The 17157-nt window shown below is 40.4% G+C and overlaps 1 protein-coding gene across 1 annotated transcript in view; it reads right to left on the bottom strand.

Moving 5' to 3' along the window:
• Positions 1–5374: 5374 nt before the first annotated feature.
• Positions 5375–17157, bottom strand: part of LOC119425087 (multiple epidermal growth factor-like domains protein 10) — a 25539-nt gene continuing 13756 nt past the window's right edge. The window contains exons 6-18 of the mRNA XM_037692611.1: positions 15064–15166; positions 13188–13334; positions 12970–13104; positions 11874–12002; positions 11600–11728; positions 10619–10747; positions 10112–10240; positions 9702–9929; positions 9487–9602; positions 9273–9399; positions 8411–8455; positions 8117–8326; positions 5375–5567 (exon numbers count right to left, since the gene is read on the bottom strand). Coding sequence (XP_037548539.1) covers positions 5401–5567; positions 8117–8326; positions 8411–8455; positions 9273–9399; positions 9487–9602; positions 9702–9929; positions 10112–10240; positions 10619–10747; positions 11600–11728; positions 11874–12002; positions 12970–13104; positions 13188–13334; positions 15064–15166 — 1794 coding nt within the window. The 3' untranslated portion in view covers positions 5375–5400. The remainder of the gene's footprint in view (positions 5568–8116; positions 8327–8410; positions 8456–9272; positions 9400–9486; positions 9603–9701; positions 9930–10111; positions 10241–10618; positions 10748–11599; positions 11729–11873; positions 12003–12969; positions 13105–13187; positions 13335–15063; positions 15167–17157) is intronic.

The raw sequence follows: 17157 nt of genomic DNA, 5'->3' as shown, positions 1-17157 counted from the left end.
AAGCTCTTCACTGAGCTCACCCTCAAGGACCAGCAACAATTCCAGAGTAATGTGCTTTTACCTGGATACTGTGGCCATCTCCAATAACACCTGGGAGATGTTTGTGGTCATTCAAGACGTTGTTGGTGAGTTTACCCGGCTACCTGAACTGATAAACATACCAGAGATGTGGGACTTGTTCGACGTGGCCAGTAAAGGAGAGAAGTAGGCTGCAATCCCTTCTCCTGCTGTCCATCACTCCAGTCTCTGCTCAGCCTGGTCCTCTTCCCGACTCGTCTACAGGAGCGAGGCCCCCTGCAGATCCTCCTGTCTCTCCTACTCGTAGCCACCGTAGGAGGGACCGACAGCAGATCCATTCTGAATCCACCAAACTCCAGCTTCCCCCACTGCCTGAGTCTCCTGCAGTCCCTGATGTGGTGATGCCTCCTGCAGTCCCCGAAGCAGCCAAGCCCACATTCCTGTGTCTGCACAGTGTTCAGTCATGACGCGTCATACTCCAATGTGTCCGTGGGTGTCTGTTAGGATGGCCTGCCTTCCTGTGTCTCTATATGAGTCCTCACGTCTCCAGAGGTCATCACGCCCCCAGAGGTTCTCACGTCTCGTGAAGTGGCTACATCTGCAGGTCTCTTTGTCTGCTTTAAAACTTACCCACAAGGATGGATGGCCCCCTGGCCACCCACCTGAACTCTTGGGGACTAGTGCGTTCATTGTTTTTCCCAGGTTCCTACCTGCTGTTTTTTTTGTTTTCTTCCTTAGTCCTTGGTGTCTCTGTTTTATGCTGCCCTGTCAGCTTTGTTTGTTTTGTAAAATAAATACAATTAATTTAATTTTACCTTGGCGTCTCCTGTCATCAGCTTGCACGTGGGTTCTTCCAAACAAGCAGAAATATCAGAAATACGTCACTTTAAAGAGTCAACTTGAAACTCGGTGAGATGCTACCTCAAAGTTAAACTTCAGTTAACATGTTTACCATTTAACAGGACCTTTATGATTAAAATGATTTAAAAAGTCAAAACGGACTCGGGTCATAAGAGAGTTGGTGTAGCCACACATTTACAAGGTTTCTAAATATTCCAAGTTTCGTAAAGCTCCAGTTTATGAGTCAATTTGAAGACTAGCCTCAATTGTCTTAAACTGAATGCTGGTGTAATATGCATGAGTACTTCTTCTGGAATTACTTTGCATAAAGAAACTTCACCTGAATCCTCGTTCTCAGTTTCTGTTCAGAACCTTTTATTGAAACTTAATTTGAGCATAACAGAAATATTATTTAGCACACCAAAAAAAAACAAAAACAAAAAAAAAAAAACAGCAACAATAAAACAAAGACTTTAAATTAAAATCACAATGATGACCAGAATAGTATCAGGATACATGGGAACTGTACAAAAACATATTAATGAACTAACTACTTTTTACAAATATAAAAATCCAAGAGTTTGGTTCAGTTACTTTGTAGCAACAAAGTTGTAAGGCCTGCACAATTTATATAAAAGTTGGATTCCTATGAACACGTGTTTACAATCAAAATATGCTACAAACAGAAGGATTATACAAATAAGGGACAAAAAAAATAAAAAAAATAAAACCCTGATTTGTGCAGTGAGTTGATCAGATATGATGTAGATCCAAATAGTTTCATTTTCATTTTGAGTGAACCCCTTGAAGCTACAACAGAAATTGTTATTTTGAAGGGTTTAAGCCCCCTCAGGGATGAAAAACAATTTTAATTTATTTTCTAATTTAATTTTAATTTAATATAAAAATGATCGTATTTGCATGTCGGCCTGTGGATATTTTTTGGTTGAAAAGACATCAGATTGCAAATAGATGCCGGGGTTAAAATCTATAGTTTGTCTAAAAGTCAAAGTTTAATAGACGTCTAAGTTTTAACTTGACTTTTTCCTCTAAGTCTTTTAGACGTAACTATATAGCTAAATAGAATTGTTTATAAGACGACTAATAAACGTCTAGTTGAAATTTAGGGGTCTACTAAACGTTTACTATGAAACTAAATTCATCGCAATTTCAGTTTACAAAATACATCCATTATCTTTAACCGCTTCTTCCTTTTCGGGTCGTGGGGGTCACTGGTGCCCATATCCAGTAGTCACTGTGTGAGGGGCGGGGGACACCCTGGACAGGTCTCCAGTCCATCACAGGGACACATAGAGACAAACGAGACAATCAACCATTCACTCTCTCACTCACACCTAGAGACAATTTAGAGTTACCAATCAGCCTAACATGCATGTTTTTGGTCTGTGGGAGGAAACTGGAGTACCCAGCGAAACCAACGCATGCACAGAGAGAACATGCAAACTCCACCCAGAAAGGCTCCTGGTTGGGATTCGATCCGGCGACCTTCTTGCTGAGAGGCAACAGCTCTACCAACCGAGTGCTGCCCTCAAAATACATACTTTAAATGTCTCTTGCAACTTGGAAAGGCTGGGCAGCCAGCAGTTATCATAATTATCAACACCTTTGGAAGATTTTGGACTGTTTTAAAGAGAACTCCTCACCAACACAATCTTCAAAACAGCCTGAAGTTCTTTGCCAAATTTCACTCAAACTGGTCTTAGGACAACTAGGGACCCAACACATTACTAAGACATAATTCATTGTTATTGTTGTTTGTAAAATCTGTCACTTATGAGTATAACCCAACGTATAAAAGCTAATGGGTCTAAAAACTGGGCTTGTCCATACATTGGCCCCAGTGCTAACTGCACATGTACGCTTGATAAACAGTCTGACTGGGCACCTTATAACCCTGATGCATGCAGTACTCTTTAGTAGGACAGTTCTCAGGAAGTGTAATTTATCTTTAGTAATCCAGCACATTGCTGATTTGTTTATTTGCTGATTTAAATATTCAGACTGCTGCTATTTACAAGGTATTTTATCAAAATTATGATGTCCAAATAGAAATTCAATGCAACAAACAAGTTAAATCTGACTACCCATCATAGTTGCTCCACCTCAAATTACAAAGGTGAAGGAATTATGTTTGAGCAACATATAATAAAATGATATTTGGGAAATTCAGTAGATCTGAATTATTCTCTTGAGGTTTACATTGATTGCAAACTGCTAAATGTTGAAAGCAAAACATAAAAATAGGCTCAACTCCAAGTTTATTAGACTATGTCCTTAAATAGGTTATGTGTGTTTACTTTCTTAATCTGTCCAATTGCATTTGATATAATTATAATTTCACAAAAAAACAAAACTCCAATAACCAGCCTGGTTTAGCCCTGCCACTGTTTCTTTTTTCATACTTCATCTTTGATAATGAGTTTGTAACACTGTTGTAAATGGTAAATGGACTGTATTTATATAGCGCCTTTCTATTTTATTTCAAGATACTCAAAGTGCTTTACACTACAATTTGTGTCCTCATTTACCCATTCATACAGCACTCTACTAGATCTCTACAATCTGTTGTGACAAAAATAGATATCTACTTGGACCTGTCCATGAAATGTAAGAAAGTCTTCAGTCTTCGCGGTACATTTATTGGAGTAGGAAACTAAAGTTCATACATTCAGTCATAGCGAGGCTGTATTGATTGTTTGAATACTTATGTTTGACTTATATGTATATATGAATATCTTACAAAAAGATCTGAAGCTCTCGACCTTGACCTCTCTAAGTGGCTTTAAGAATCTGTTGGACTCCTGGCAAGGACCAATGCAGACATGTTCCTGTTTTTAGTTTTCTACTTCGCCTTATAAGCTAGCTGTTATTGTTAATGTTTTTGCCATCTTATTTGTAAAAAAAATAAATAAAAAAAATCTGTATGCCTTTTTGTGGCTGTCTATTGTTGTCATCGTTCTTTGTTGAAATCAGGTCTCTCCTGTAAATGAGTCCTCAAGGCTTCATGGGATTTACCTGTCTAAATAAAGGTTGAATGAATGCACCTAAGTGGATGTTCAATTATACAATTTGTCAGGAAGATACTAGTAGTAACTTGTTTACAACCTCTTTGAGAGGTCAGCAAAGCAGAGGAAGGGAACACAGCAAGAATTTTAGGTGATTTATGAAGAGTCACCATTATAAAACGATAAACATTTAACCAGACAATACTTCAACTAGGCTTTAAATAAAGCACACTGATCGTACCTGTCAGATACATGGAATGATCTCGAGTCTGGCTCAAATCTGGTGCTGGCATGCATCCTGGGTGGTCATATCACAAGAGGGCAGTGATGGACAGAGGTATGACAGCACTCAGGACAGACTGAGGGGGATGATTCGGAACAGGGTGCATTCACACCAGTCCTGTTTAGTCTGTTTTATCAAACTCTAGTCCATTTGTCTAGAAAGTCTGGTTCATTTGGGGAGGTGTGAATGTGCAATCAAACTCTGATGTGGACCAAAAAGCAAACTCTGGTCTGCCTAAAAACCTAGATCTCGGTCCGGTTGAAGTGAACTCTGGCGCGGTTCGAATGCAATGTGATTGCAAGCGGGCCAGAGACCGCTCCAAAAGCAGGAAGTGGACTACAGCACAGGGCATTCTGGGTAAATGCAACCAAAACAAACTCACATTTCTCATACCTCATACGGAGCCATCTTAGCCGCCTTGTGTGGAAAACAACATTCTCCATGATTTTCTTGCCTCATCTTCCGCTCATGCTGAGTCCATTGTTGAAAAATGTTTGTTGGGCACATGAGCCACAGACAAAACAGAAACCCTAAAACAGCTCAAATTTGACGCTGCTCCGTTTTTTGTTTTTTTTCCACGAGTAAGTTGCGTTCAGTGTCTTCTTCAGAGGTTTTAGTGTAGTTTCCTTCAGTAGTTCTTGGTGCTGCGCCATCACAGGTGAGAGAGGGAACAAGTTGGCTCGATTGACTCAGTGCAGTGTGAATGTGACCCGCACCGGCTGAAAATGTAAACAAATGTTCCAAATTTTGGTCCACAATTGAACAGAGTCTACTGGACTATCATGTGTGAAAACAACCTTAATCTACATCTGTTTAGTCTGAATGCAAATCTGTCCTGGGCCACATTGTTTTACCACCTACTGACCTGAAGTGACACATTTGTGATAAATATCAGTAGACCTGCTGGTGTCCTGTTTGTTGGTCAGCAGCCTGACTGGGTGACACAGACATGAGACATTTTTAAGAAGGTGGTCACTGAGGACACACGTACTATGAGCACCTCTGATCGGATCAGCCAGGGCTCATGTTGGTGCTAGATCTGAACAGGGCTGAAGACTTTGTAAAAAACAAAAACATTTAAAACAAACCAAATATATATATATATATATATATATACAAAAGTATATATTCAGTCCGAGTCATTACAATGACTTTGTCAAAGATTATAAAACAAAAAATAGTAAAAATACTCTGTGCGCCTGTATGTATCTGTAGGGACTTGATCCTGATCCGTTATTCACAGTCCAGCACCTTGAGCTCTGAGGAAGGGCTTTCTCTAGGTGGCAGGAAGTCATAGTGAATGGGGACATGGCTGTTTTTTGGTAGATCATATAGACCCGGCTGAAACTGCAGAGGGCTGTGGCTAACTTCAGAGGCCTGGGTGGGGTTTATGGTTGGCTCTGAAATAAAGAAAAACAAACAAACAAAAAGTCCATTGGTATTTTGCATAAAGGACAATAATATAATGCTTAAAAAGCCCAATGTTTAAGCAACAAACGTATAAAAAATAGTCATTGTATCAGTAAGTTTGACTTGACGTCAGTTCCACCTTTTAATATTGTGACTCAAGTCACCCATCCCCTAAAGAAACAAACAACCAGTGGTGGGCATAGTTCCGCTAATCCACCAACAGCTAATAGCAGAACTAATTTTTCGTTTAGCGTATAAGCTTTCTCGATAACTTTGGAAACTGTTAGCGGAATTAACTTGAGCTAAATTGGGTTTTTGCCAACTTTAAGTCCGCTAACAAAATTCACAAGCTTGTTCCTGTCTGTTGTGGACGTGTCTCCAAGAGTCTGTTAGGCACTTAATTGTTTTACTACGTGTACACGTGACAAGACGTGATTGGTCGAGGCAGCTTCAACTGGAAGGAGATGACGATGTGTGACAAAGACTGAGTGACAGTCGTCTTAGTGGTTAGCCATTTAGCATTAGCGAAACAAATATTTTAGTTAGCAGAATATGAATTAGTAAAGCTAACTTTTTGGTTAGCTGTGACACTGCAAATAACCTATCTGTCAGCATGCAAAACTGACGAATAAAATGAATATATTAAGTTTTACATGTATTTTATTGTAGATTTTTTATTTAAAAAGTGATCAAAATTAAAGAAAGCCAGTTTCAGACTTAGCACTAACATACAATTCAGGCGGCTGGTGGTCACGTGGTTGCGAGACAAGACGTTTGTTCTCACACACACACCATTCATAGTCCATGTGACGCAGAGTGCAGAGCTCCTGGGAAACACCTTCTGCAGCAGTACATGTCCACCCATGTCCATGTATATGTGTGGTTATCGAACCAAAAGTAAACACAGTGACAGTAAGTATGGCAGAGGTGTACGATTACGAGTTCACAAGCGAGGAGGCGGACATGATGTTTGACGAGCAGGAAAATCTGTTATTACTTTTCACGTTTACAGATACGATGGAAAGTAGGAGAGCATGTAGGTGTCACGTCCACCTGCTGAATAGGATCAGAGCCGAGCGGGGCGAGTTCAGTCTGTTGGTCCAAAAGATGTGGTAGATAGACCACGAGAAGCACTTTACCCATTATTGGATTATGGGGGAGTGGTGGCGCAGAGGTTAGAAGATGGGCTTGTGATTGGAAAGTCGCAGGTTCACCTCCAGGTACCGTCAACATCTAAATGTGGGTGGAAAAGGCGAAACACCCACACCTCCCTCCACCCTCATTCACCCCACTCTGGGCCCCTGAGCAAGGCCCTTAACCCCCCCACCATCTGCTCCCTAAACAGGTCTCTCTTGAAAATGAGTTCTCGTGGCTCAATGAGACTACCTGGATAAATAAAGGGTAACAAATAAATAAAATAATTAAAAAATTGGATGACTGCCACTTGTATTGACAACCTCATCCATCGGATTATCCCATTCTTCTAACATGCACCAACACACAGCATGCCAATCTCTGATCCAGAGGGATTAGCATTCAAACTACATCTATTAGCTAGTTACTAAATGGGAGTGTCAATTGTTTCTTCAGTTCTGTTCGAGATGACCAAGGCAATTTAGCTGGCTTTGAAGGACGAGTTTGTCGTGTTTCCATCATCGGCCCCGATGGTAAATATAGCACAAGACATTTGGCAACTATGGAACTTTCCCAGTTGTGTTGGATTAATTTATTGTAAGCATTAAAAAAATCAGAGATCCACCAAGAACAGGAAGGGACTTTTTTATTTACAAAGGTGGGCATACCATTGTTTTGATGGCAGCGTGTGATGCAAGGTATAAGTAGTCCCTCGTTTATTGTGGAAGATCCGTTCCCTGAAGCCCCGTGATAATTGAAAAACCACAAAGTAGGAATATTAGTATAAGTAGTAATTAGTAGTTTAGCACATGTGTGTATATTCTAAAAGAGCACAACATGTCATGATCTCAGCTCTCTACCACGGCTGCACTCTGCAGCCTTGGCCACGCCCACTTCTCCGCTGCAGAACGGAGATCAACAAAGGAGGAGGGAGGAGCTGCAGGAGGACGTTTGTCCTGCAGTGTGGGCTGCACACAGGTGCAGCAGAGGTGCTAAATAATTTAAAATAATTAATTTTAAGTAAAAATCCATGCCTATCGTGCAGCTCATCCATCAATTAGCCATTGTTTGTCTTATCCAATCTTGTTTTGAAAAACCACGATGGAGCGAGTCCGCGAAAAACGAACCACGAAGTAGCGAGGGACTGCTGTACACGTAAATGCATTAAAAAACACGCTTCTGACCAATCACACACAATACTTTGCACTCCTGTGAGAAAAGTTCGGCCTGGGCTTTGTGTCGAGAAGGAGCGGACAAAGCTACAACGAGAGCAAAATGATGCAATTTGTGTCACGCAACTACACCAATGAGAGCCGATATCTTGACTTTGGATGGAGTATGTAACAACATGACACCTGAAGCCCTGAAACAAACTCAAAACAAAGAGTAGGAAAAAGATCTTTACCAACTTCATAGACATTCCGAGTATTAGTAGGGCTGCTGCTGCTAATTTCTGCGTAAGCTGAGTCTCTTCTGGTGGGTGATTTCATTTCCATGTAGCCACATTCTGTGTTCTTGGATGTCAGCAAGGGGGGGTCGAGTATTGTAGCATACGGGTTTTCAGAGCTGTTCAAGGAACAAGAGCTGGCATGATAGGCTCTGCCCTTCACCACATCTGGATAACAGGAACAGGAATGTCAGGGACAGATACTGTAAAACCATTAAAATGAGAAGTTTAACATTCATATGCAGGATGTACCTCCTAAAGGTGTTCCCATGAATGTCTTGTCAACACCACAGGCTCCTGGTATGAAAAATAAAGTCAAAGAGTAAAGTGTAGGAAAAAAGGTAATGCTAGAAATTATTACAAAACATATTACATTGGAATTCCATTAAGAAAGTTTTCATCATAGCAATATTTAAGGGTATAGAGAAATATAAGACAAATACAACTAACTGGATCTCCTTTCTGACAACTTAGAATTATGATAATTTAGAAAAGCTGCATCCTGATACTACAATGTAAAAGCTAGATCTGTTTGGTTATGTAGTGAAACACTAACTGAGGATTCTTGGTTTCTTCATAAAACCCAAGAAGGTGTCATTATCGCCACCAGATGTAAATTTACAACTGATTTAACGTTTGGCGACGTTAGTCAAAATAATAAAATAAAATAACTGATATTGAGCAAAAAAATTGTTGTGGTGGTAGCTGAGAGTCATCTTCGTTACATACTCCTACATACATTAAGTTCTGTTAGCAAAATATCTCAAGACACAACTGAGCAGATTTTTATGAAATTCTCAGAAAGTAATAATTTGGTGTAATAATTTGGAGTTAACTCCATTCAAGATGGCCACCACTGCCAAATGACCAAAGGAAACACAAAACTGGCTGTAACTCATTCAGTTATACAGATATAGAGCTAAAATTTGGTGTGATAGCAGCTGAGAGTCATCTCCAACACATACTTTGAGCAAACACATATTTTGTACAATCTTTCTTCAAACTCTTACCTTTAACTACTGGAGTCCACTGCCTAAATACAATACAATAAATTTCAACCACTTTCCACCAACCTCGGCTTGATCGTAGTCAGTCAAGACCAGAGAGAACTCACCCAGTTCACTGAAGCAGTCTCTTTGTTTCCAGTCTGCAGGTAGTGTACCGACCTGAGGTCCAACATGATGAGTCTGTTTTCTCTGATCAGCATTCTTCATGTTTGGTAATAGCTGGGTGAAATTGACCTGAAACACAATTCAGTGGTATTTTTTACCAGATCTCTTTGTCCCATTCTTTCATCCCTTCAGTACTGATCAAATATATGTCCATACCTTTCCATATGGACCAGTGCTGATGTGTGAGGGGCTGATGCACTGGGTTAGGGTGTGGTAACTGGGGTTGGAGAAGTAGTTGCTTGGCTGGGGCTCACTAGTTGGGGTGCGAGTATCTGCAAAATGATAAGGTGGCAAGAATTATAAAGAAGGGAGGGGCTTACATGTAGCTAAAAACTATAAAAGCTAGATGCTTTTGAACTAAAGTGATTTACCTGCCATGGTGTAATCAGCTGTGACTCTCGTAGCAGGGGTGTACGTCACAGCCGGCATGGTGGACTCTTTGCCCTTCTGTTTCTTTTTGTAGATGATGAGCATGAGCAGGAGAAGAAGCACCAGTAGCACCAGGACGATAATTCCTGCAATGGCTCCTATCTGGTAGGTGTCCACATGCATGGCTGTACTGGTCAAACTGTTCAGGCTTCCTATGGTCACAATGCCAGCTGCAGACGAAACAAGGGAACGATGAACCAGAGTCAGAGCATTAGCTTGTCAATAAAGTCCGTTCTCAATTTTCAGTTAGGAATAAGGTCAATCTAAATCTAGATTTGTGAAATACATTGGGTTTATAAAAGACTGAATATATATATAAAATGCTTTGATATTCATTGAGGTATGTCCCAACCTTGGTCACATCGAACTCCCTTCCAGCCAGGGTTGCAGTAACATGTTCCGGTCATGTGATCACAAGTGGAGTTGTTCAGACAATCGCAGAGCTGACGGCAGCCATATCCGTATGAACCATGAGGACACTCTGAAGTAAAAAGTGAAATGTTGCCATTTGGGACAACTTTGTTGGGTCTCATTCAAAAGTTTTCACTGAAACTGCAGTTAATAATTCACATTTCAAGAAAATCTACAGATTTTCTAGAGTTCAGGACATAAAAAAAATGAACTGGTCTTTACCAGGTTTTGAAAAATTTCAAGTGTGCACAACGGACTAAACTGTTTTGGTGAAGATAAAATGTTGAAATGAGTTGTTCAGTTATTTGGAAGAAAGATTAATGGAAATAAAAAAATAAAAAAACAGAACTAAACAAACAAAAAAAGAATGCAGACAGAAAATGGACAATTTGAAAGAAAGTACAAAGTAAATTCTGTAATGAGAAGGATGTTGGGTAGTGTAACGTACTTTGTTCACAGTGTTGTCCCATGAAGCCGGTCCGGCACGTGCACTTTCCAGAGATGTGGTCGCAGTCAGCGCCGTTCCTACACAGACACACCTGAGAGCAGTCCTTCCCATAAAAACTTAACGGGCAGCCTGCAACAAAGACCCTCTCATCACATGCTGTACTAATATACATCAGAATGGTTTTACTTTGAAATAAACAAGACGTGAGACTTGCAGTGTTTGAATTAAAGTAAATTCATTAACACCTTTACTGGTAGCAAATGCAGTAAAGCAGTAATTAAACACTTTTATACATTTATTATGCAGTCTAGATGGTATGAATCTGTTTTTCTTGCTCTTCTTCAGTCAGCGTAGCCAGCATTTAATTTAAAATGAATATGATATTTTCCAAACCAGATCAGAACCAAATGGGAAATATATTTTCAGACTTTGGCTCCAAACATACAAAATATGAATACTTCAGTTGTGGACTGTAGACGTTAATGGATTCTCCTAGTCCATTTTTATTTTTGTGGATGGCCTCATTACTGTCTTGAAGCAGCTGTTGAAGTAATATTTTGACCACGAGTGTGTTGCTTGTAGTTTATCCAGTATAAGTGCACCCTTGAGTATAGCAGTTTCATACCAGACCTAAACATTGTGTTTGGTGCACTGCACCAATAAAGCCTGGAAAATAAATCCACATCAAAAGTGTGACAGGAAATAAAGTTTGAGCTTTCTGTCACTATCTACATTTGTCTATCAGGAAAACAACAAAAGCTTTTGGTGCAAATAAAATGTATTTACCGCATCTATGTGGGTATTTAAAATAACTTTTGTTATGGTTGAGCTAAAACATGAATATGCTGGTGTCCCTTTGTTCCATCAGTCCCCAGCGTCAGAGAAACTGAAAGCTCAGAGGATGAAGTGTGTTTTTTAAGGCAACGCTTGATCAGCTTCTAGGAAACCCCACAAGCGTGCGAGTGTTAAACGGTGACTGACGCTGTGTGCAGTAGAGTCCAGTCCATCCAGGGGTGCACTTGCATTCTCCGTCATACGCGCTGCAGTATGCCCCGTTGTGGCAGTTACAAGTGTGGATGCAGTTGGGGCCCCAGTGACCCGGAGGACATGCTGCAACACAGGGACAGCTAAATGTTAGCAACTCCCGTTCATTAACGAATGACAAATTGCTCATGAACTCAGTTATCATACTTGATAACTGATCACAAGTCATGCTTTAAATCTGTATGTTCATAATTTTACGGAGAGAACGAACGCTGGGAGCAGTCGCTGCCGATCCATCCTGGATAACACTGACAGGATCCATCGATGGGGTTACAGGTGCCGTTGTTGGTGCAGCTGCAGCTCCAAGCACAGTTCTTCCCAAAGTGACCACTGGGACACACTGCATGTGTTAACAAAGAACAAGGTGAGGGTTATTTTTTGGGGGGAATGGGTTAAAAGAAAGAGGGAAAAAATTATATGGGCTTGAATTTCACCCATAATTATACATTTTATACTGTACTTCACATATTCAATATAGAAAAATCAGCTGATGGGGTTTAGTACCCCCGTAAGGTTGAGCATAGGAAGTTGTAACTGTGATGTTACATGACCCTCCCCCCTCTGTGAGTTTGATTGTTAGCTAATCCTGCTGTCCTGAACATTTGTCTAAAGATGTTAAAATGCACCACAAGTCAAACACAGTAAACCATCAAGAGTAAATATTGATAAGAATGCACTTTTCAGTTCTGGTAGTAGTTTTTCAATTACACTGTGTGACATGTCTGACTGTGAAGGCTTCCATTTTGTTTCTGAGCATTTCTAAACCACCGCCAGGACTTCATTTGAGGAGTTAGTAGCTGGTAAAAAGTGTTCCACAGTATGCCACAGTGAATATTAGTTAGAAAAAGTATTTTTTAAATGTATTAGTAACAAATATTTATATAACGGTACCCCTAATTCTCAGCATTTAGTTTCTTACTTAAACTATAAAAAATAAAGAAATTAATGTTATCTAGTCATTAGCACCAGTTCCATTTAAACTGTTTGTTTAAGATGCATTTTATTGTCAGAGTATTGTTAAGAAAATATCTGACATGTTTAACATTGCAGAGATATTTATCCCTCCTGTTGCCTTTGGGTCGACATGAACCACGAGGACTAGTGGGTCATTTTGACCCAAGGGCAGCAGCAGGGTTAAGCCAGCTAAAGTTGTTTGTAAGGAGGAGACTGTAGGTAAGAAGAGGAATATAAAGATTTTTCCCAACATCCTTTCTGTGACTAACATGAGCTGAGACTTCTCAGCATTTAACCACATTTTGTGGAACCAGTGTTTTGGAGGAGAACTTGGACCTTGGGGTGAGGCTCACCTTCATTACACAGCGCTCCCTTGAATCCAGGCAGACAGTCGCACTGTCCTGTAATGTGGTGGCACGGTCCGTTACTGTGGACACACTGTGGACAGGTCTGACTGCAGCGGTGACCAAAGTAACCCGGTGAGCAGACTGCAGACAGAACACAGATTACTGTTGTCGTTCGTCAGGTCAAGAAGTAGTTTGATGTTCTGTGGTACTGATGCGGTTCTCACTCCTCTGGCAGGTGCTGCCTCGGTATCCCGGTGCGCACTCACAGGTTCCTTCATCAGGGGAGCAAGATGCTCCGTTCTTACAGTTGCATGGGAGGGAGCAGTTTGGGCCCCAGCGGCCCTCTGCACACACACTGTCACAGTGGATGCCTGCGCACGCACACAAACAGCTGCATTTTCATCATTTTATAAGACACAACAGTGACTTTCATGAGATTTTTAACCTTAAAAACACATCATAAGCACATCTAACCCAGTCAAACTAACAACTAATCAAAGTCAGCGCTGTGAAATGTAATAATATTAGCTTGTACCAGAAAACATTCAGACTTTTTCCCATTTTACACAACTAATGGCTGTGGTTTGGTGGATGCACTTCCAAAATATAAGCATCCAATGCTTCTTTGCAGTTGTAACCATGATTCATTCTGTTTTAGCCATTCTGTTCAAGTTGCTACTGTATTTTGATTATTCCACTCATATTAGTCCAATGTTCAGCTGTTTGACAACGATGGCCTCCTGTATGACTCTAGAATACTTTGGTCTACAGAGGTCAAGGTCGACCTGATGACTGCAAAGTGACCAGGTTCTGTGGCTGCAAAACAAGCCCAAATCCTCAGCCCTGCACCATTGTGCTTAACAGATGATATGAAGTGTTTTTGTTCAAAGTGGTACTACCCTTTATGGCCAAACATCTTTACTAGGCATGAAGAGTTTTGCAATTATTCACAAGCGTTGATGGACTTGCAAATAGCCTGTAATTCTTATTAGACTGACGGAGAGCAACAGTTGCTTCCTTTTCTCTGGTACGTTGAGTCCACACACATCTGGATGCTACAGAGCAACAAACTGCAAAACATGCATACAGTGAGGAAAATAAGTATTTGAACACCCTGCGACTTTGCAAGTTCTCCCACTTAGAAATCATGTAGGGGTCTGAAATTTTCATCTTAGGTGCATGTCCACTGTGAGAGACATAATCTAAAAAAAAAATATATATATCTGGAAATCACAATGTCTGATTTGTTAATAATTTATGTGTGTGTTACTGCTGCAAAATAAGTATTTGAACACCTGTGAAAATTAATGTTAAAATTTGGTACAGTAGCCTTTGTTTGCAGTTACAGAGGTCAAATGTTTCCTGTAGTGTTTCACCAGGTTTACTGCAGCAGAGATTCTGGCCCATTCCTCCACAGATCTTCTCTAGATCAGCCAGGTTTCTGGGCTGTCACTGAGAAACACGGAGTTTGAGCTCCCTCCAAAGGTTTTCTCTAGGGTTTAGGTCTGGAGACTGGCTAGGCCACTCCAGAACCTTGATATGCTTCTTACGGAGCCACTCCTTGGTTCTCCTGGCTGTGTGCTTCGGGTCATTGTCATTTTGGAAGACCCAGCCATGACCCGTCTTCAATGCTCTGAGGGAAGGAGGTTGTTCCCCATAATCTCACAATACATGGCCCCAGTCATCCTCTCCTTAAACAGTGCAGTCGTCCTGTCCCATGTGCAGATAAACACCCCCAAAACATTATTTCTAAGTGAGAGAACTTGCAAAGTCACAGGTTGTTCAAATACTTATTTTCCTCACTGTATATAAATCAGTGCATTTCACTGGCAGTACCTGGCTAATTTCCTAAATTATTTCCATGAAACAAGTGAAAGCTGACTTGGTTTTTCACATGATTTCTTGACATTTTAAGTTGGTTTTTGTTCAGTAAATAATGACTCATAATGTGCTGTTGGTCATCTGTATACATTTTGTCTTTTCAACATGCTCTGATGTGTACAACACCAAACTGAAACCCTGAAACTTAACATTTATAAAAATTGTGTATCTTCAAAGCTTGGACATGTCAGCTGAGAGGACCTTGGTGTTTGGACTTACCGGTCCATCCAGCCAGGCAGCGGCAGTGACCCGTGGCGGGATGACATCCATCAGCATGACTGCAGTCACAGCGTTCCTTACACTCCAGACCGTAGGTACCATCCTGAACCATCACAAACACCAACTGCTTAAAATGTATTACAATAAGCAGGTAACAATGTTTCACTCAGAAGAGCCCAGAACAGGAATATTTTAATTTATCAAAGTAAAAATTCAAGTTCTTATATTTGTGCTTTAAAGTTTTGCTCTGAAAATAGAAAGTTCATATTTTCTTACTTTAATTCAGTGTTTTGCCCTCACGGTTGCTATCCTCATTTATTTTTTGTTTTCAAGCTCTGATCATTTCTGCTGACTAAATATCATTAATAGACACTGAATATTGTGTTTATCACAGTAGATATACGTTTTATTTTATTTAAACACTCATCCACTCTGCACTCGCTCAAGGCAGACACCTTTTCCTCTCCCTCCCTTGTTCTCCTCTTCCTCCTGCCTTTTTTTTGCTCTCTGCCTGTATCTCTGTCAGAGCTCCAGTTACACATCTTCCAAACGAAAAATACTTTTATGGATCTGGTGAGCTGGACTTTCAACGCAATCGACAAAATCTTTTCAACAAAATGACAGGGTCCTGGAGAGCCCTCATGTCCTGCTGAGACTCATGCTGCAGGATACGTCATGGACCCATTGGGAGTGTGGGAGCTGATGTGTCTTTCTGTTTTGTCTCAGGAGGACGCCGAAGACGTTTATATAATTGGATTCATGATAGCAGGGTTTCTGCTTTTTGGCATCGGTGGGTTCCTATGTTGTCAGCTTTTGTAGAAGACATCAGCAGCAGTTTCAGCCGTGACAAAACTGCCAAGTCTGTGTGAAGGTTTAGTTCATGCTATGAGGACTCAAAATCAGCTGATTTACGAGCTAAACCTTAAGATCGAAGTGATTTGTGAGAATCGCAGACCACCTGCAACTTCTAGGACTCGCCGGCATGTTGGAGACAACCTTGAATGAGGCTCATAGCACGGATCAGTGGAATGCCCACAAATCTGGCCATTTTGGATCTTGAAGGTACCAGCAGGACTCGTGGATGACAAGAAAAAAACAGTCTGCCTGAAGAAATCAACAATTGTGGCTTATCTGAATCTGACTCCCCCATTTGGCCTTGAAAGCAAGCAGACTATCAAATTTCTCCTGGGACATGGGTAAACTAAGGAAAAAGCATTGTCTATCACCTTCCCCCCCCCCCCCCCCCCCCCATCTGAGAACTTCTGTGCAGGCTTATTAGAACTGCCGGCTGACCAACATCTTATCAGGACTATGGACTATCTGGAAGTGCTTCATGGACAAATCTCACCGTCTTGCCATCAAATGCATATGGAACGTGTCTACAAATGTGCTTGCTGGTAGAGTTTTGATGTCTTAAATTGTGTCCTGATAAGACGAGATGTGAAGAGATCTTTTTTATAATACCACTACCCATCCTCATGGCCTTTTACCTTTTTCTATCTAAAAAAGTATTCTGATAAAGAATAAGAGGCTGCGCTCCAGTAGCAGCAGCAACGTGCACTCCGCCAATCGTTCGGACGAGTGTAAGAACATAATCTCACTGTATCTCGGTACAACGATAATAAAGCTTATTCTAATTCTGATCATTTCATACTAAAAGCTAGGCAAAATCAAAAACTTATCATTTAGATTAAAAAAAGTTGCTAAAAGTTTTTTCTTTGCCACATTTATTGTTTTTAATAATGTGAGTTAAAAAAATCTGCATTACATTTTTTTTTATTTTTTACAAATGATTACAGTCTTCATAAAGGTTTTGTGTTTACTGTGTGTGCCACCTTTAAAGTAAAAGTTACCCAGTTACCATCAGCAAAGTGCAGAGACTTGAGTTTAAATTTGCCATCTTTTTATTTTTTATGTTATTTTTCTGCAGCATTGCAGACACTGAAAAGATGGATTAGTCTCAAAAGGTAACTGTTAATGAATATGCTGGGATCCTGTCTATCGAATAAACAAATGTATCACAGTATTTATTGTATTTATTTTTTTTTTGCAAATGTTTTAAATATTAAAAACCATAATCACAGCTATATATCC

Source organism: Nematolebias whitei, chromosome 18 (assembly GCF_014905685.2).
Source record: "Nematolebias whitei isolate Nwh7 chromosome 18, NemWhi1, whole genome shotgun sequence".
Lineage (NCBI taxonomy): Eukaryota > Metazoa > Chordata > Actinopteri > Cyprinodontiformes > Rivulidae > Nematolebias > Nematolebias whitei.
Note: the sequence above shows the minus strand (reverse complement) of the source record. Positions and strands in the feature narration are given on the sequence as shown.